This window comes from Centruroides vittatus, unplaced genomic scaffold (assembly GCF_030686945.1).
Source record: "Centruroides vittatus isolate TY-2023 unplaced genomic scaffold, ASM3068694v2 scaffold_1519, whole genome shotgun sequence".
NCBI lineage: Eukaryota > Metazoa > Arthropoda > Arachnida > Scorpiones > Buthidae > Centruroides > Centruroides vittatus.
The window spans coordinates 340135-362411 of NW_027122682.1; the positions used below are offsets into that span (position 1 = coordinate 340135).

General features: G+C 33.7%; 2 protein-coding genes across 2 annotated transcripts in view; one reads left to right on the forward strand and one right to left on the reverse strand.

Annotated features, from left to right (window-relative positions):
• The first annotated feature begins 7675 nt into the window (after window positions 1-7675).
• Window positions 7676-13706, forward strand: LOC136987395 (small ribosomal subunit protein uS7). Its single transcript, XM_067285134.1, has 5 exons — window positions 7676-7793; window positions 12740-12858; window positions 12930-13139; window positions 13207-13434; window positions 13566-13706. The coding sequence occupies exons 2-5, from the start codon at window positions 12742-12744 to the stop codon at window positions 13632-13634; spliced, it is 624 nt and encodes a 207-aa protein (XP_067141235.1). The 5' UTR covers window positions 7676-7793; window positions 12740-12741; the 3' UTR covers window positions 13635-13706.
• A 4442-nt stretch (window positions 13707-18148) lies between these two features.
• LOC136987385 (uncharacterized) overlaps window positions 18149-22277 on the reverse strand; it is a 62431-nt gene continuing 58302 nt past the window's right edge. The window contains exon 4 of the mRNA XM_067285124.1: window positions 18149-19878. The gene's annotated coding sequence lies outside the window, so the exon portion shown is untranslated. The remainder of the gene's footprint in view (window positions 19879-22277) is intronic.

Sequence of the window (22277 nt, forward strand, 5' to 3'; positions counted from 1 at the left end):
CATCCAAAAAGATGCGGTAGTACAAATTACATAAAGGATTTTTAAAATGTTTCTATGAATTTTCATTAACCTCCATTGAAAAACAAAGAGTGTCGTCACAATTTAAGTGTTTCCTTTTTATTTTTAACTCAAATTCATTTACAATATCCTGCGCAGATAAACGAGAGAATTACCTAGAAAAGATTGCAGAATACAATTCTACGACGACGGCAGACAGAATTCAACCCCGCGATCTTTACAATTGCGAAAAATACATCTTTAAAACAAAAAAATTAATAAAATTATAATTACGCTCAACCTTTTTCTTCGATCCCACGCACGGATACTATAAACCAGTACACTTAACGTACCGTTTAAACAGGATAGCTTGATTAAATATGAGTTATAATTAAATGTTTGTTTATACTTTTAATCAAACTAAACTTTTTTTAATGAAGAAAATTATCTTTAAATACTGATAAATGCAGTTAGAGTTCTGAGAAGAAGGTAAATACCCAACTAAAACAGGATGTTGTACAGCATACCTATTGCACATTACTTGCATCTTGAAAGCAGATGTTATGTGAATCAATGCACAGTATAACAAGATATAAGTGATAAAATTGATTATATATATATAAATCCGTATAAACTCACCTGTGACCTTTAATTTAGGGAAGATACGGAGTATGTTGTGAATATAAAGCGATAGAATTTTGCTTAATTTCGCCCAAATTGCAGGTTTATTTAGGTCTAAAGCGGAGCAAAAAAAATAAACACGACTTACCGAACGAGTTGCACAGAAGCAACCTTGTAGTTGCGAGAGTACTCACCAGGTGGCAATTTTTTCAATGTGTTATGATGGGAATTTTATGCGTGTAAAAAGTTAGTTTCTTTATTTGTAATTAAATATCGTTAAGCAGTTTTTATTTTTAAATAAAGTTATTATTGCAACAAGATAATGTTTTTTTTTATTTCCTCTATATTTTAATTTCCGTTTTCCCATCCGATGTCAGGCACGTGACTTACAATAGGCCTCCTCTGTTAGACGTGACTTACAATAGGAATCGGGCTTAATAGAAGGGTTTAAGAGCTGTGTAGGGTCTCAAGCCTTTCTTATACGGACTCTACATACCTTTTCAGGATCTTGTAAAAATTCGCTTAGCTAGTCTTCGGGAGGCCTCATAAATATGGCGCTGCTGGCCCTTTAAAAATGATTATGCTGCAATGCCGATTAAAACAATTTAGAACTTAAATTTTATTTATATGTGAATTTATAAATCTATTTAAGAATTCTGCAATCGGGCCCTAGGCAATTGTTTACTTTGCCTAGGCAACGTTCTGCTGGCCGTTTAGAAACACTATATATCCTCGAAAAAATATTATACCTAAAGTCTTTAGAGGGATCGGTAGTTTATTTTTCCTATCAATATTAATTTTTATTTAGAAGAGAGACAGCCCCCCCACATTTGTCACTAGCTCAGGCCCCAACTCACTCTCTCGTTCCTTGTCCTTGCGTTAAATTAAATGAAGTAACGAAAGTTTCTGTTTGATATTGATTCTAAACAAGAATTAAAATTTAATATAACTATAAAAATGTAACTTTATAGTTGGATAATTTTATAAAAAGAGGAATTTTTTTTATATGTAATTTTACTTAAAACGCAATACGACGAAGAAATAACAAAAAAGAGGACGTATTAAACACGCAAACTTCATAGAAAGAAGCTTACTATATGCAGCTGTTCCCTATTCATGTGAAGTTCCACCCTCCCAGTTATTGCAATTTCATTAAATCCTGATTATAAAAATCTAGCAATGAGTTGCATAACTTTTCCGGTTGAAAAATTTAAAAATTTTGTGTGGCGCCATCTGTTATGATATTTTATTTTAAAAACTTTTTATGCTATTAATTATTATAAAGTTTAATTTTGAGGTTAGAGACGATTTTTTTTTTTATAAATTGTAATTGCTAATAACGAGTAAAATGTTTAATCAGTCGAGATATGACACGTGACCATCCTTTATCTCTATACTCCCTCGACATTTAACCACTAAAATTTAACAACGTCAATGTCCCAAATACCCAAATCTTCCTGTAAAATTTCAGAAATTTTCGACAAAAAACACAGGAGTTATTAAGACTTTAGATTGTAGCTCCGTACTCTGAGACAGGGCCTCTCAGAGGTAAAGAGAAACCAGGCCACTTACCTTTTTTGAGGCCTCCCGGTATATTAAACGAAACAGAACAGCTTAAAAATTGTGTTATTTTTTAAAACAATAAAGGATGTTTTTTTGATACACAAGAGATAAGTGAAATGAATTACAGTAGAACCCCTATAACACGGTAGATACGTTCCGTGTTATATGAACCCGTGTTGTACGAGTCCCTTAAATATATGAGCCAATCACAGCCCGGCACATGTGCAGTTTAGGGGCTACGGCTGTTTGAAAGGTTTCTTCCATAAAATTAATCGATTCTAGAATAATTTAACTCAAAATTTCCAAATCACGTATAATTTTTTGGGAATAATCCACATAAATTATGCTATAAACAAAAAATTGTAGGATTACTTACCGAGTGTGCACCGTTCGATGATGCCATTGCCTATGCTTGTTTTCGTCGCGGAGCGACTCATCGAACGGCGGATGCATTTCCTCATAAATTATTCTTTCTGCGAAGAATTCGCTGAACTTTGGAGACATCATTCATAAAAATATAATTTTCATGGCCGTTGAATAATACTGTAAATGTTTTTTTCACAAGAAATGTATAAAAATTTATCAATACTTTCCCGCCTAAACTCTCCGTATATACGCCTGGCGCTGGACAGCGGCAAGTAGTTCGGCTGCTCGTTCACTATTAGTCTAGAATCGACCAATCCTGTCTCGACACGAGTCGGCGATGACGTTTTACCGTGTTATACGAGTCTCTTTGAGCCTGTTATACGAACCCGATCGCAATTTTTTCGCCGTGTTATAAGAAACCGTGTTATATGAACCCGTGTTATAGGAAGTCTTTATAGGGAGTCTACTGTATTTGCAACAAACATGTGAGTCCTGAACATATGGCACTACTGACTTCCATTACATTACATAATAAGAGAATTTTTAGTTTATTTATACTACACAATACCATTATTACTGCACATTATTATTGATGATCGAAGAGTCTTTTTAAACTTATTTGTCATCCCATTGTGAGTTCTGCCCGCAATGGGGAGGCCAGAAAGTAAGAGACGGCACCCAATATGTCTGGCTCACGTCATTCATAAGGATTCGATCCGAACTTTAACCCGGATCTTTCAGAGTGGCAAACTGAGTCTAAGTCTCTCAGAATTGTAAGTACACGTTACGTAGGTCCTTCGACATTAATCCAAATATCCAGGATGGCCAAAATTTCAATCTTCAAGGATTTTTCACGTAACTAATGTCTGTCATAAATTCAATCAGATTCACAGTAGAAGGATAATTTTGGAGAGGGCCGAACCAACCTACTGCCCTGGATGATTCGGGTTTTAACTTATCCTCAGACCACCATAATTTATCGTTGGCAGTATAAGTCCAGGTATATTCCGTTATTCCTCACGAAATTAAATACACAATCTTCCTTTCCTCAAATCCTCTCAGAACTTTCAAAGAGGAAATTTATTAGAAATGTTATCATTTAAAAATATACATTAACATTAACATTATTTTCCTTTTTATAATGTACTAGGACCTCAAAATATAGGTGATCCAGACCTCTATTGACCTCTCAGGGGACTCGATTTTCCCTCGAGTTAATTTAATTTGATGAAACCTTATTAAAATGGATCTTCTCTAGCATATATCTATTTTTGTTAATAGGAAACACTAGAAATATACTGTAAACCCCAAGTGATATAAACTATGACTGCATAAAATGGAGTATCTTATAATTACTTTTATATAGTGGTTTATAGTGGCAAATTACCCAATAGGCAGACTAGATGCGCGGTAAGGGCCTCGTCTCGAACAGCCTGAACAATTATGTGGATGTGGAAACAAAGAAAAAATTGTTAATATTTGTCTTTTTAATATAAAACACACTTGAATATAAAGGGCCTTATAATAATATTGCGCCTAGGGCCACAAAGAAACATAATCCACTACTAAGTGTTTAATTATTTCATAGTGTTGTATTAATATAATCAAGAACATATCTCGATTTATAAAACAGTGCTAGGATGGTTCGCTTTACGACGGTTTGTCCAAGGATTTGTTACGTCTCTACACAAACGATGGATTATAAATAATTTTTCACAAGCTAAGCAACAGCAGCTTACGGCCTCACATTAAGAAGGCACATTTTAGGGCCTCGCACCTTTAAATTTATTACGTTTTTTACTGAATGACTTATCCGCCTTATATAGATACAAGAATGGAATGTCTCCATGACGTCTGCAAGCCTGCAAGGAAATGCTAATATATCAATCAATTAGTTTACGCCGCCCGCCAAGCAGTAGCGTAATCAAATTGAGCAAGATGAGATTGATTATGATGATGATGATGATTTAAAACCCGCATAAATAACAACTGTCCTGTCATACAGAGAGCCAGAGGGGCCATTTGGCTTAGGCATCTCTCTCGGTGACATCTTCATCAACAAATCAAACGGTCGATGATAGTTACAGAAGCAATCATTTTTTGGTATTGCTCTGTCCGCCAAGCCACCGATTGAGGATGATGATGATGTAAAAATCGTTTAACTCAAAACCAAGCGGTATCGTACGGAGAAGCCAACAGGATTATTTAGCCAGGAACTCGCAAAATTCTCAGGAAATTATTCATTTTTATTGTATTTCTTGTGTATTAATAAATTTAACTGTTTCACGCCAATAGCCACTGTCATTGTTATCGTGTTTAGATCGCTCCCGTTGCTATATTTTCCAGCAATCCAGATTAGTTTTAGGTTCTGTCGATGCCTCCCTCAATTTGTTTTCTATTATCCAATGTCATTTTAATTAGAAATATAAATATTCCGACCCACAGCAAATTCTTTTAGTCGAACGTCGGACTAGCTGATGTCGATGATTCTTTACAATTACAATTGCAGTCGTTTTTTTCTTCAAAAACACATGTTTTTGACTGTATTGTTGATTGTTATCTTACTAACTCCAACATTACATTTTTTTTAACAGCCTGGAGCTAATAGATCGGCTTTTAATACAGACTGGCTCTATGCATCTGTTATATTTATAAATGTAATTTTTCTATTATCTGATAGTGAACTATTTACTATAAAAGTTGTATAATTATTTGTACATAAAAGTTATGCTACATATTATTAATATTATGGTAATTTTAATTTAATGTTTTTTTAATTCAAATGATGTTGTGCTGCCAGTTTTTTTTTTCATTTATTACTACATTTACGTCAATTGTTTTATCCTACACTAGATTCAGTGTAACTTTTAATTAATGAATAAAATTAAATGACAATTATTAATATGAATTAAGTACTGTTTAAAACTATCTTAATATTTGAATATAATTTTTTGTATTATATTTATTTATATATTTTACATCATTATTAATTTTGTATTTTTAGTTTATCGCAAAAAGTTTTTATTATTATAACCGTTGCTGTGAAATTTCTTTTGTCCTTTTAAACCGGCCTTTTAAATCTGGGCTTGTCTGACTAGTCGTGACGTACTGTACAGGAAAGTGCATTCACGTGACCCTGCGTTTGTCTTTTTTATTTCTTGCTATATAAAAATTATTTAAATTAAAAAAAATAATAATAATAATTTAACTAACAAAAGTTATTATTTTTTAATTAAAGAACAACAAAAACGTTTAGATTTATTTAATTTTTTTATTAGAATTACTTTTCTAAATGAAATATTTCAATTATTTAAGCATCAAAATATGGTTGTTATTATTATGATTAAGTTTTATTGTTAATAGCCAAGAATTTAAGCAAAATTCTCATTAAAATACATTTTATTTACTATTTTTTTTTAAAAATACATTTTAAGATGAAAATTATTTTTAACAGATGGCGTTGCGTGATTAAAACAAAAATTCGATCATGTACAGTACAGTACAGTACGGTACAGTGTTATAAAATTGTTAATTTTCTAGACAACAGATGGCGCACCATGATTCTAACAGCAAAATTCGAATCAACGTACGTATGTCCTTAGACATACCGTTATAAAGCAATATTATTTTTATAGATAACAGACAGCAATAGCCTCTCTCTCAATCTTTATTTTCGCATAAAAAATATTTTTACAGATTAGAATATTCTAATCTTTAATTTTCCTGTTGGTACGCCATCTGTTGTTTAGAAAAGTAACATAATAATAACTTTTTTTTTTTCTTGTTCTTGTTGTTGAGGAAGTTGGACGCTTGCTACATGGCTTTTGCGTCCCGTGGATGTGGCCGCGTTTCTTTATGCAGCGCTCGAGAAGCGCTTTACAGCGAACACACTGAAACTGGTTTCTAATTGGCCAACACTGCTCGTGACGTCATTTCGCTACACTCTCGCTGCATAAAGAAACGCGGCCTGTTTAATGGTGGGAGCGATAGGGGTGTCCTCTAGTAGCGATATGCCTTGATGTATGTACCGTACAGTACTCCTTGAAGTACAGTACAATATCAGGGCGTCCTGACAGGTGGCGAGGGGGGAGAGGGTAACGTAGTTGGAGATCTTGGGGTTGTTTGGCATGTTAATATATTTTCTTCTAGTTAAAATTAATTAAAGTCAATAATTGAACATTACTAAAAATGTTTAATAACTAGACAGATGTAGTTTCTATATTAATAGAATAAATAAGTTTTAGTTTTTTAAAAATATCTAGTAAAGAGTTGCGTAACTTTCCCGGCTGTTATGAGATTTTATTTAGAAAATAACTTTTATATTTTAAATTAAATTATAATAAACAAAACTGTGCGTAGCGCCATCTGTTACGAGATTTTGTTATAAAAATTTTCTATATTTTTAATTATTATCGAATGACAAAATGCTTAATTTTCAGGGTAGTGATCAATTTTATAAAAATTTGTAAATACCAATAACGTATAATATCTTTATTAAGTCTGACCCCAGTGAAGATATGTCACATGTTAATAGATGACCAACACGACTCTATTGTTAAAGCGAAAGTATGATTTACAGTACAGCGGCAAGACATTACAGTACTAATTTGAGATGGAAAGCATATATCTTAAATTAAATACATTAAAAATATGATAAAAAATTACAGCACGGCATTGTGACAATGTTACAATAAATTATTGCTGACGGCCGAATTGCCGAGCGGTCAAGGTGCAGTCTACCGCTCTGCAATTCGGGATCATGTCCGGACCGCCATACCTTCCAACATAAACCCACGAACAAGAACAAGAACAAGAATCATGTCCGGACGGGTCGAAAAATGATTCCCAGGAATTATTCGAGGGGGGTGATTCGATTGAATATGTCGGCCCCCGTCCCTCACTACCCGGTCGCCCCATTGTGGGTCTGGCTCATTGTTAAAAGAGGTCTTAGTGCCCACAGGGCGGAAAGAGTTTTAAAAAAAAGTAGAGTAGTTATATATTAAAGCTAATAAAAGTATATTTTAAACATTTTTATTTTAATAATGTTTTAGTTCGAAAATGTCATATTTTAATAATAAAACTAATATATTTTTTTAAAGTAAATTTTATAAAATTACTTTTTTCTTGGCTGGCAACACTTAATTTTCGTCTTTATTCTCGATAGAGTGCGCTCTTAGTCCACGTTTTTCGTTAGGAAGACATTTTTATCTGGAGCCAGGCAATTGAAATATAATTCAAACTGGAAGGTAATTATGAAGAATTTCAAATAATCTCACGCCGGATGAATACAGCATGCGATGCTCTAGTTTATATTTAAAAGCCAGACGTTCTAAGAGTATAATAATAAATATCTTACTCTAGTTAAGCCTAACCACATGTCCCGTATCGAAGATAATGAGTTAACGTTCTAACTATTAATAAAAGAAACCAGTGTTTTTATTCGTACTTTATAATTACTAGTAATTAATATTAAAGAATTCATTTGTAAAATTAACCTATATAGACTCAATATGTAGGTATTCTATTTCGCCTGTCTGCCTGTATAGATGTTAGCTTTAAGTCATTATTTAAAATGTATGGGTATAAAAATTACTTTCGTCCCTTTGTATATACGTATATAAAGGGATGGAGTTTGGATAAATTCACAATTTAACATAGCTTATACTTTTGAGTCTTGAAACATTACATTTTACAAGGTAAGTACTACCTCCATATTGTCCTAGAAGGACTTGAATTTTAGCACTAAAAAGTTTTCCTCTTGGGATGTATATTTGCAAGACAGCTGTAAATTTCTTTTCTCTTTCTTTTTTTTTAACAGTCCAAACATAAAAATTGCTTTGAGTTAAATCGGACGGGAGAACGATGGCCAAGGGCTATTTGGCTTGTAGTTATGGAAGTTTTCTATTAATCGATAACGCGGATATACTTGGGGTACATTCGTAAAGTTGAACGAGCTAAACACATCACTAACAAGTCTGTGCACGTGCTCAATGTTGATGTTTCAAACAAAATTCAGAAAGGAGTTAGTTTACTTCGTTAAGAAAATGGTGCCCGGCGATATCAATGTTTCTAAATCTAGTTTAGATTGTGTTTAAATTGTGGATTAAAAGGTGAAATGATAGAAATATCTGTCCACCCGAAGCAAGCTAAGAAAAATATTTCGGATAAGACTGCACTATCAATGTTTGTATCTTCGATTTTAGAAATGGCCATTTTGTTATAGACTGATCGGTTGAAATGTCTGCTGAAAGTAAGAATACTGATGACATTTTCGTTTGACTTTAAGAACTTACCTTTAAAGTGAATGAAACTAATTTCCAGCACAAAAATTATGAGAAAGAAAATGTTTTCAACTGTATTAAATGGGCATCTTCAGGCTAACTGCATAGTTACACCCATTTAACACAGTTGAAAACATTTTATAATTTTTGTACTGGAAATTGGTTTTGTTCACCTTGTTGTCTATTAAATTGTATGCAGATTTACATTTTTGTGCAATAAGATGGCGGTTTTCTTCATCTTTCAGAAGCGGAGACTAATTTGCAGAAGTACATTAATTGTTGCCTTCTGTTTCGGGAATCCACTAGAAGTGAGTGATAGTGATACAAACCTCCAGGGCCATGCTGTGCTATGATGCGGAGAGGTGGCACCATAAGGAGGTGGCATAAAAAACATTTAAGGGGCAGAATTTCAAAGACTTGCATCATACTGAGAAAATTACTGCACGATCCTGCAAACCTCTTCAACATCCTCTGTCAACTTTCCTTGTAGACAGCAATGCCTTCCCAATTTCCAATCTAGTTGAAACTTTGCACACACATGTATTACCAATAACAGTACATTTTTTAATAGTTTGCTAACTGTTAAAAATGTTTGCAAAAAAAATTAGCAAATAACTAAAATTTGTAAATAAAATCTGATAACAGATGGTGCTACCACACATGACCATTATTTGTCAGACATATTCTTCATCTGCATGTTTGTTCCTATGTGTGAGGACAAACGTGAAGACAAAGAATATAGTTATTCTGCCAAATAGCTAAAGTACACATTTTTTTCCTCTCTACCTTCTGATGTGGTCCTATAGAGCTAGTGGAACTGAGTTGAGCACCACCTGTACACAGGCAAAGAAAACTGCTTCGGGAAAACACGTGCGTCTTTGGGTTGGATACGTAATGAAACGCGGTTGTTTTCTACCTGTGATAATGAACCACAGCTTTCTGCCACACAAAACTTCAAAAAATAACTGTTGTGTGGTCGGTTGTAGTGTTACCTATGTTTACCTATATTACTGCGCCGCCAGGTACAAAGTTTAATTTGTTCCCGAATGAACAATACCCTGGGAGGAAAGAGAAATGGCTGGCTGCAATTTAATTTCTGAGGTTAACTATATAATGATGTGTTGCATTCTAACCAATCTTCTGTTATAAAACCTTGGTTGGCTCTATTTTAAACTTAGTTTTCAAATGTAAACTTTAGCAATTTTCTTTTTTCTTTTATATTATTTTGTTAATCTGACAGATATTAATTAGCATATGATGTGATATTTGAATTTAAGAGATCTGTGGAAGAAAGGAGTAAGAAGCAAAATTAGTATTTTGAGGAAATGAAGGTAAAAGTTCTCCCTGTTAATACAATACTATTAGCTACTGCTATAGTCCTTATTGAAGCTCCTCTAATATATATATATATATATATATATGGTTAGTTATAAATTTCATTATTTATCATGCAATGGATATACAGTTTGCTTCTTCCACACCACCCTTTAAATCGTACAAAATTAAGAGTATAATAAATATTAGAATATTAATACTGCTCAGTCCTAATGATCTACAGTCATTTCTCGAGTTATGACGAAAAACTTTCATTAAAAAATTTTAAAAATGTATCAATTTTTTATAGTTTTTGTCAAATATATATCATATACATATATATCTTGCACGCTTCTGACGATTGATTGCATCATCATTAGTTTTGTTGTACCCTTCGCGTGTGCTTATGTAAGATGGCTAACTGTTTTGTTGTAAGTACAGTCACTTCTCGACTTACGTCTGAAGTTGCAGAACCGAGCCCCGTCGTAAGTCGAGAAGCGAATGTATTGACTAATGCAGGCATTAATTTGACCGTAAACTGCCGAATGTATGTACATATATATTATATATTATTTAAATATACACTTATAATATATAAATTTATAATTTATCAAATTTCTATTTATTAAAATATATTTAGTGTTACATGTAACACTAAATACACTAACTTTGTACACTAACATGTAACACGTGTTAGTGTACAAAATTCAAACAGGATAAATTCATATATTGCAAGAACGCTATTATACCTCAACAACAATCAAATGAACAAAATGTTGAAACAAAAGTAATGAACACGAAGTACTAAACTTTAAAATTATCACATTGAAAAATCACTGGTAAGATCATCATCGTCGGAATCTTCCTCACTAGGATGTTTTGGTATGGTTGAAGCAGATGATGGTTTCCAAGTGTAACATTTCATCGTTGTTGCTTTTAAGTAGCTCCTTTGCTAATAACAGTGCTTCACAAGAATCGGTAAGAACTCGATTTTGTAGTTTAGTTTTTATTAAATTTAATTGCAAAAAATATGTTCAACTGCTGAATGAGGAAGCAATAAAAGCATCTATTTACTGCCAAAGTAAAGTAAAAAAAAATATAGAAATATAGAATAAAAACGAATGTTTTGAAAGTTACTAAATTAAAAGGAAAGGTATTAGGATTTCATGAATAGTACAAGGAAAATGGTGTTGGGTATCTTGATACTGGAACAAGTAAAAATGTACTAGATTAGTGCAAAAGTATTAGGTGGAACAACACTGGTGCTAGCTTTGTAGCCCCGATTCTGTTACCTGGCGTTGCCGCTAGAGGCGCCTCGATCTAGTTTCGTCGTTCCTTCCACTAGCTCTATATTGGCCAAGCCACACATGCTTTGATGTCGTCATCACTCTTGCTCTGTCAGTTGTAATTCGGTTGTCACACAGCTCAGCACCAAGAAAAATGGATTCCTTGACCTACTTATTTCTCAAACTGAATTATTAAAAAAAGGATGGTGCAAAAGTAAAGCTGATTTATTCGTATCTAAAATAACATACGGCAATAGTAATGATATAAAAAGACAGAACTCCGCACAAAGTTTCACGTATGCATTACAAGTGTTTGATGTGGGCACTGTTTATAACATGGCAGATGTCCAGTTCTGTCCAAACATACCCAGCATATCTTCTGATATCAATTCCACAGCTCCTTGTCTAAATGAGGTCTCACATTTTGGGCATTTCCAGAAAACGGGCCTTTGAAAATTGAGTTTTTAGAAGTTTTGTTTCTCTTTGTACTGGCAATAGCCGAGTAGTTAAGAAAGTAGGAATTGGAGCTATACAGTCTAGGTTCAAACATATAAACTTTCAGTTTTATTTATTTGTTTTTGTGTAACATTGGTTTTTTGAAATTGCCAATCAACCCCATCCAATACCGACCGGGTGGCAACCCTAATGTCACCCTATTTCCCCTAAAATGGGGACAGTTGTACCGAGTGCAATCTTATCGCTCTGACTACACGAAAGAAAAGCCCGCCGTGTCAGACATTACCTCGTTATTTATAGTGCCTTTGCCCAAACCTGAATGTGGTAATTACCGTTTGCCCAATTTGAGATGGTCATTCCACATAGGGAGTGCTGATTCAAACATAATTCTGCCTCCTGGAGCAATGACAGGACTTATGCTGTGACAACTGTCCTCTCCCGTCTAAGACAAAGAACAATGTTAGCTGACTTGTTGACGGAGGCATACCAGGACCCTAGTCCCAACAACCATTGAAGCATCCATAAGTTGTTTATAAATTCTTTGCTTACATTACGAGATTATCTGTCTCGTTAATAAACACTGCACGTATAACTAAAATCCAGCGGGAAGAAATTAGAAGAAAGCAAATGTTTACATCTGTGTTTAACGGCCATTGTCAGGCTAACTCAGCCTTATGATGTAGCCTAGTTAGCCTAGCCAGAAGATACACCTGCTTTTGAGAAGTTGAATTATCTGCCTCCCGTCACATTAATTAGCATGTTTAATTTTCTCGATAAAATAGCAGTGGATGAGCTTTTGTAACTATCTCCCTGAATTATACCATGATAATATATATTGTATTATATTTTTATTAGTCATGACTGATTCGTGGGATGAACCTGCTTCAGGTCCAGTAATTCAAGAACAGCCCGAAATAAAATTATTTGGCAGATGGAGCTCGAGCGACGTTCAAGTCAGCGATATAAGTTTAACGGTAATTGTTATTTTTGCTTTATTTTTGTAACGTTTAGGATTTCGAAACAAATTTTATAAATGCCTTTGCAGGATTATATTGCCGTCAAAGAAAAATATGCTAGATATTTACCTCACTCTGCCGGAAGGTATGCGACCAAACGTTTCCGTAAGGCCCAGTGCCCGATCGTGGAGCGTCTGACTAATTCTATGATGATGCACGGGCGTAACAATGGAAAAAAACTGGTTGCCGTGAGAATTGTGAAACACGCATTTGAAATCATCCATCTGCTGACTGCCGAAGTAAGTGCGATTGTATTTTACGACTGTTTCGACAATTGTGTTTAATTTTTGCTTCAAAATCGTATAGAATCCACTCCAAGTTGTCGTGAATGCCATAATTAATAGCGGACCACGTGAAGATTCGACGCGTATAGGAAGAGCCGGCACCGTGCGTCGACAGGCCGTAGACGTCTCCCCTCTGAGACGCGTAAATCAGGCAATCTGGCTGCTGTGTACGGGAGCCCGCGAAGCATCCTTCAGGAACATCAAAACAATTGCAGAATGTTTAGCAGACGAACTAATTAACGCCGCAAAGGTAAAACTACCAAAGCGTCAAATATTTACGTAATTTTCCAAGTTAATTATCGAAACGTGTAATATATGATAAATTTTGTATTCTTAAATGGGGTCATTTTAGAATAGTAACAATTTATATTATTTTTGTAGGGTTCTTCTAACAGTTACGCCATCAAGAAGAAGGACGAACTGGAACGTGTGGCCAAGAGCAACCGATAAATCTTTTTATATTTTGCGAATGCCTGTGTAAAACTTATCCAGGATGATAAAATAAAATGAAACAGAACTGGAGCGAGTGTATTTTATTAATGTGTTTGAACACAAGATTCGTCACACGTTTGTTTTTAGTAAATAAAACAATGACTTTATAATATGCAAAGTACGTGCCGTAAACAAAGTTTTTGAGACGATATCTTAACACTAAAAATGTTTCTAGCGTAGTTTGATTTTCCTCTCGGATAAGTCGAAGGTACGAAGCGAATGGCACAAAATCTTTGTTTTCCTTGATGAATGCACTGGATTGTAACTCCGCAGATCAATCTCGAGTCCAGATTGGTTCAAATTTTTATGGAGCAGTTTATCTGTTCCCATCCCAGATAAACTGCTCCATATGTAGATTCTGAAAAGATCTAAAATTAAAGGAAGAAATATTTTTGAAATATGACAGAGATTAATTATCAATGTTTGTCTCAATATTTTGCCATCGAAACCTCAATTTTAAGCTGTAGGAAGATTAAAATGTAACTTTTATTTTTTTAATTCAGTGTTCTTTCAATGAACAGTTTGGGCGAAGATAATTTAGAGTAATATTGGAGTTGTAGGAATGATGCGTGTTTCGAGAAAGATCGGCGAATAATTTTTGTTCAAAACGACGTCGTTTGTCTTCGATGTCATTTCATTATAAAACTAACAAAGTAATGTCAATTTGCAATAAAAATATTGAAATGATAATTACTTTTGAATGACAAACTGATTAAAAACTCGTCGCATGAAATTTTTTAAATATATCTTGTAGATGTTGAGTACTAATCTTAGAAGTTGCATGTGTGTGCACACATGAATTTCCACTTGTAGAGCCAAATTTACTCACTCATTTGCATGTTTGGGCCTTTAGGCTTGTCGTCTTTATTAGATAAATAAACAGAACATATCTAGTCCTATGCTCTGCATCTTTCCTCGCCAGCTTCATCTTGATCTTCCTCTCAATTGTGATTTACTCTGTTTTTCTTCGTTACACATATCTTTGAACTGAAATTATATAATTGCATCACCACATTTGGTTGCTTGCCTTAGGAAGGTCCTAAGTATTTTATTTATTTATTTATGGTATTATTAAAAGAAAGAACCCTTGGAAACAGAATGCTTCAATAAACAAATGTGATACATCATTTGACTTTCTCTAATAAACATCTTGTGTCATTGCGATGAGATTAATGTAATAGTCGTAAGCTTGTCTCTAAAACGTTAATTTAATTATCTCGATAGCCGGTTGGTCGAGATACAAGGCTTATCAAACTGCAATGGAGCAGAGTAATCGAGATCGCGTCAAGAAGAGACTTATTAACGAAATGCATTTCGGTCCTTGGTGGATCCTCCTTGGCCACAACAATACAAATATAGATACTTAGGACGTAAAACTTACTAGATTGCGTAATTTGATTACATTCTTTTACGTATTTATTAATTTTAATGTTCCAAAAATAACACGATAGAGCAAGCATGCCACTACATTTAAAAAGGAATACGCTTATACATGATTATAAAGAAAATACGTAATAGAACCACCGATAAAAATGACCAAGAAGTAAAAATGCAAGATGTATTTAATACTTATCCGATATTTTTGAAATATGACACATTAATTATCAATGTCTCAATATTTTGCCATACTAAAGATGTATTTAATAATTATCCAAAGCATTTAATTGCAAGTTGGTTATACAAGTTGGAACATTAATAATAATAGTACAAGACGTTGGCAAAACTGTCCGTCCATTAGGTGTACCTATTGGTGAATGTGCAAGACCAATTAAACATAATTGTTAGTTTCGGCAGTAGCCAGGCACTGCAATTCCAAAGGGTGTGAAATCGTAAAAGACAATACAAATATTAAAAACAAACAAAACCTATCGAAAGACAATATTATTAACATATTAAAATTATGAATGTTAATGAAAATTATAGAAATAATGACAATTTGGAAAGGAAAGTGACCGAATCCCAACTACCAATTCTCGTCAAGGGAACTCATTCGCTGTTGACTCGTTTAACACAGTAACACGAGGTGTATCTGTTGAACTGCAAGTAGAAACATAATCAGATGGATGGTTTAACCATGGAACATGTTAAACCATCTTGTATTAAATATCACAGTTTGTTTTTTCCATTTGTTAAAAATTTTTACGTAATAATTAAGCTAAATGTTATACACAGTATAGGTTTTTACAACTGTTGTAGGTATCTACATATTGTGGCTGAGGAGGGTCCACCAAAGACCGAAATGCATTTCGCTAATTAGTCTCTTTTCGGTGTGATCTCGATCAATTACTCGGTTCCGTTGCAGTTTGACGAACCTCTTATCTCAACCGACTGGCTATCGAGATAATTATTAGATTAATGTAAATATATAGTTCGTGGCATTCTCACTGGATGGTGCCAGCATCCAAACTAAATGTATGTGATGATAAATTTTGATAGTTTCTCAACAAAATATATGGAATTTCAACACTTCAAAATTTTTTAGTGTTGATAAATATCTATCATTTACAATCATGAAGTGCCAAGGATGCACAAATAATGTGATTATTTATAATAGAAAATTGTTCTTTGAGTCAAAGACCACTCACTATACAGTATTAATCATTGTTAAATGTAAAACTGTTAAAATATTTGTAATCTATTAAACTTATAGGAGGACAAATCTTGCTCATAGACAATCAGAATCAGCCAAAAGGAATTTGCTAGATGTGTGGTAAGATATAAATATACTATTGCATTCAAACCCAATCTATATCCCATAATTATGGTCGGATATACAGCCTAATATGTCTCGGATCAAATCGATCAAAGGGGGATTCATTTATTTGCAATAATTACAAATTGAGGAATGATTATATTATATTGCTTTTCTGATAAAATTTAAAGTTTGATGGAAACGATTAACATTTTGGGTGCTTTAGTTAAGCTGCCGAAAGTACTTTGAGTTCTACTTTTGCAGAAATGGTCTTACTGTTTTGCCATTTGTAAATGCTACTTTTGTATAAATATTTACTCGGAAATGTCACAAAATTGCAACTACAGTAGAGCATCGATTATCCGAATACCGATCGACCGAAAGCGTTCCAATTGGCAAATTTAAATTTCCGCTAGTGCCGTGACGCTGCAGCACTCCCCCTCCCTGCCAACCTAAACTGTAGTCCTACTTTAATGTACTACTTTATGTAAGGTATGTATTTGTAAGACGTGCGATACAAAATATATACAGTACAGTTTTGTTTAATATAAATGATTGGTTATCCAAACAACCCCAGTCCCGAATTGTTTCGGATAATCGGTGATCTACTGTATTATAAATATTTTAATATCGGAGGCATACAATAACGTGAAGTATTACTTAGTATTTATAAAATTTTGTAACTTTCTTTGTGGACGGCCATCTTAAATTTTATTTTCAATGCTTCCAAATGTTGCAGTGGCTAAAGAGGAAGTTGCTGAACTGTTTTTTGACGAAGCCGCTTTCTCGGGAAATGCTCGGGTTTTACGTAAGTTGGTCGACGGTTGCACGATAAACACATTCTTACCGTTTCAAGGAATCGGAGTTTGAATCTAATCTAAGTCCCAAATGCTTTTGTGGTAATTCGAGTTAGGTCGTTACTTACCCGTGACGTGCCAGCAAGCTCTGCTGAGTTAACCGTCCATACTGATCAAAGTTAAAATGGGTAGATTGGAGCAAAAGCATCCAATCTGATTCTAACTTATATTCAATAAAATATAAACAAATTCAAAGATGCTGTCTGGCTGCACGTGTCATTGGCAGATCCGTACCATCCATGATAAATTACGAGAGTCTCAATTGAATCCGATCCCGGAATCCCGCGGCAGTAGGCTAATACTTTATCGAAAAGTCGACTGGATGACAAAATTTTGACTTTGATCAAACGTATAGCATCTTACGTTATAGTAACTTATACAACAAAATTAATATTCAATTCAAATTTGTATTGATTTTTCATAAATACAAAATGTTTAATTAATCATATTCATAATTGTAAACATTCTACATACATGGTGCTCATGTTACATGAAACATACAAGGGAAGTCATGTTTGTGAAGTTTCTTGCAACTGATACTGTACGTTTGAGATGCTTTTGTCTCGAGATGAGTGTTTAAAAGGTCACAATGTATTGGATAAAGCTGCGAAATGCAAACCATCTGTGATGCTTTTGTTACGTGCACAACACCAAATGTATTAACGGCCCATCTTACACTCCCGTATACACATTCAGTTAACTCTTTTAACTTCTACGTACAGTACATAGTCTGTGAACTGCAAATGACTACATAATAAAGTGAGCTCTTTGCTCATGTATGAAAACTTTTGACTCCCTATTATATAAAATAATAATTTACTATATCATCAATAGTAACGTTTTCACGAACAAAATAAATTAAGAGCTTAGTTTATATGATTTTTGATATATTTAATGATTAAACAATAAATATACAAATATGATTTATCACTAGAACAAATTTTATTATCACTGAAATTTTACAAGCCATCTGGCACAATTTAAAAAATACATCTAAATCGTAAACAACGGTAATCGTTACCACATGCTTCGAGAAAACTGTTTCGAGTTATTTCGTATAAAGTAAAGTAATTATTGTTATAAATTATATACAAAAATTGTTAAAGAGTATGTCGTTCTGCTCCGGTCAGATGGTCCACAAAAAGAAGGAATTATCATCTGTTAATATATTTGTACGAGACTATGCCATCAATATTACTTAAACACCGACACTGCTTCGAATGAAATACTACCGTACGACGTCAGATCACGTTTTCAGCACGACACCACGGTTACACGATACGGAGTACGCATGCAAATATACTCTTCTATCACTGTTAGATATGTGTGTGTAAGGGCAACGGGCAGATCGTCAGAAAATGTAAACGTTTTCTGTGCCACATAATAAGTTACGGATTAATAATGTGACCTAAAAATAGTTTATAAAACTCGAGACAAAAGTTGCATTTTTTATATGAAATTCTTTCAAAACCGTGTGTGTAAATCTCGATCAAAATAAAGAAGTTTATTTCTCGGTTTGGTCCAAAAACTATACTAATTATTCCGGGGAATGTAAAAAAGTTCTATTTGATTCTTGAAAAATGTAAATACTCTAAATTTGAGTGGTACAAAAGTCAAATTGTAGAACGAGTACAAAGTTGTTAAAAAAAAACAAGTGATTCCTTTGCTAAGATATATGTTGGACTACTCTAGCAATCGACAAATGGCTTTAGTCCATCTATAAGTATATATTTATAATCTTATATGCATAATTTCTTTAAGTATACAAGTTCTATTTTTCTTGCAATTGCAAAATTTACATTACACAATTCAAATCCAATTAATCCATTCACGTCTAAGTCGTAATACTTTGTTTTCTACTAGTGATACACGTAACAAAATGTTAATTGAACGTCGAATATAAATGCATATGCACCATTTTTTTTTTGTGGAAAGGTCTTAATAATTTAAGTTAAAGTGTTTTTAGATAATGTATACCAGAGCACATTCTCACTTAAAAACCAATATCGTAAACATACGTGCAGCATATCTGATATATAAATACGAAGCTGAATTGACTAATATTCTATACAAATATACACACCTATTTTCGTACAAACATTTTTCCGAGAACTTTTTAGCTTTTAAATTTACTCGACAGCATTACCAAAAGATTAACAGAACTGTTATTTTAACAATCGCAAAATAATGTTCGTAACCACTCAAGCAAAATGTAATTTAACTCAAATTGGAACAAAGATAACAACCTACATTCGAACTTAGATGTTTTTACATTTAACAAACCTCACTCGACAGAACGAATCGTCCACGACCAAACTCGGATTCCTACTTTTGGCAGTGAGAGCAATTTGCATAATAATGAAGTCGGACAGAAGACGGAATCTTGCTCCGATCGTCTCGTCTCGAGTGGGTTCGGTGACTGTCGGATTCGTAACGGAACAATTTCATGTTAAAGTTTAAATTAGATTCTGCTAACCATTCTAGTTTGTCCCGTTTCGTTCAATGCAATCAATCAACATCTCACTTTATTTGCCATAATAGATCGACATTGCTTCCGTTCTTCTGATATTAAAATAGTAAATTCAGTTCAGACTCTTAACAAATTCAACCAAATAGTCTCAAATAAAAGTAACTTCGGCTCAAAATACGATTCCTGAAATAAAAAAAAGGTCATTAGTGTTAAATTTTAAAGTTTTAAAAAATTAATATACTACTATCTTATCATATACAACTGAAAATAACTATGAAATCCTTTCAGCAGCAAGAAAATTAACCAAGGCAAAAGTTTACAGTCGTTTCCTTGCAGCTAAAAGGTTTTCTTGTCGATTATTTGCAGTTTTTATATAGCAGTTTAGTACGATTTAAAGAAAATAACTATCAAATCACAGTATGGTCTTACTTTACATGATGGTTGCATGTTAGCGGATATAGCGTAAAACAAAATTCTGTGTAAATTTCTGCTCCACCCCAAGTAGTCCAAGATGACCTAGACATGCATCTGTTTACAATTAACAGAAAAATGCTAAAATGTTTCACTTGTGTTTTTATTATAATAAATAACGTGTTTCTGTATATATAGAGTAAAACTTTATTACACTGTATCAAGGACATACTCTGTACTTGAGAAAAGTACGCTCGAACCACAGTGAATAGCATTCCGTAGTTCTCCATTTTTGGAATGTCGGAAGCCAAAAAAGCGCAGATTGCTGATTTAAGTCACATTTGGCAGCACTAGGAGTGAGTTAACCTAACCATTCACCTTTTAAAACACAAATCTGTTTAAAGCAAGACCCTACTGTATTATTATTAAATGTTTTATATTCATTTTTGTGAAATCCAATTTCTGATTTTACAACTTAATCAAGAAGTCATGCACGTGAAAATATTAGTTTTGTGTAAGTTCTGTAGTGTTAGTTTTATTATGTCTCCTGCCACAAGATGCAACTCATTTTGTAGTGTAAAACTGTCATAAAATTGGTCTACAGTATAACTTTGCAATATTGCAGAATAATTGTTTTTTTTCCACGGATTTTCGTTGTTGAACATTATTTTGTCATTTGCTCTCATGCACGTGTTGCAGAAAAAATTCTAAATTCTGCAGTTCTTATTAGAATTCTTTGGCATCTGTCTTAATTCTAAAGGATTGTGGCCCTACAAATGACAGATCTGTCACCAGTGGCGTAGCAAGGGGGGGTACAAGGGGGTGTATTGTGCACCGGGTGCCACTCGCAGAGGGGCGCCCAAATGGTCTCCAAGACAAACTATATGTGTTTCTGGAGGGGGGAGAGGGGTGCCAATAAAGTGTCGGGCGCCAGTTATGTTCGCTACGCCACTGTTCGTCACCCCAGATTTTTCTTCTGAAGGTATCTCAAAGGAACTATGTATAAAATAATCCACTCACAACAGATGAACTAAAGAGGAACATTACAATGGAGATTTTCGGCATCAGTTTTCGGATGCTTTACGAGGTAGAATCAATACAAAAAGAGTTCATGCCTGCACTCATTAATGAAGAGGCCATTTTGAACATATGTTGTAATAACATCATTTGATTTCACTTTTCTTGACAATCACATTATAAACTATTTTTGCTACCTTCTATTTTTGTACATTGATTCCTAACATGTTTGTGGCTTTTCAAATCACCCTGTATTAAACGTATTCAAATTGTCATGATGCGATAAGCCATTTAGCCATGTTGTTAAGCTATTAGTTTTAATAAACTTATTCAATTTAAATCTTATAAACAAGAAAATATGAATAATTAACAGAGAAACGAATTCACATCATCTCACTTTTCATATTTATTGCTATTGTAAAAAACATTTTAGGAGCACTTCTTTTTTAAAGTTATTTCCTTGTAGGAACTAAGAACTTTTTCCATGCTTTGAACTTTGGCACGGCCTAATCTATAATGAGATGGCCGGCTGACGAAGGATGGGGTGCAACGTATTAGGAGTCCTTCCAAGAAACCAACGCAAACCATCTGTTTCCTAGAGTGGCAGACTATTTGTAGCGTTACTTACCTTAGTGTATCTAAATGAATTGTCTTTTAAGTTAAATTTATTACTAATTAAATTACATGTAATTGGTTTCATTTACATTTCACTACGATTGATTCATAACTACTAATGCTACCCAGTGGCAGATACAAGGGAGGGCTACAGGAACTTAAGTCTTCCTCATCGACAAAAAAAATTTTAAATTTATTTGTTTGAACTTCACGATGTTTTTAAAAACATTTACGACGGCAAACACGGTGTTTCGAACCACTCGCAATACATTGTTAATAAAACACGCTTATTATATGGTGCTGCCCCTAAAACGTATAGTCCAACTAGTCCAGCCGAAATGATCTCCATATAAATTATAAAACTTTAAGGACATTTTAGAATGTTATAACAAGCTTCTAAAAGTGTCACGATATCTGACATTCGATAATTTATTTATAGTTTAATCAAATTATTATATGTCAGATGTGTTCCATATACCAAACATTGAATTATGGCTTCAAAGTAAATTCAAAAACTACTAGTTCAGGGTAAATAGTCA

Excerpts from the sequence above, each read along its gene's own strand:
- LOC136987395 (XM_067285134.1), top strand. The coding sequence starts at position 12,742 with ATGACTGATTCGTGGGATGAACCTGCTTCAGGTCCAGTAATTCAAGAA. Across the intron at positions 13,140-13,206 it reads TCCATCTGCTGACTGCCGAA|AATCCACTCCAAGTTGTCGT; the intron begins GTAAGTGCGATT and ends AAAATCGTATAG. Across the intron at positions 13,435-13,565 it reads AACTAATTAACGCCGCAAAG|GGTTCTTCTAACAGTTACGC; the intron begins GTAAAACTACCA and ends TTATTTTTGTAG.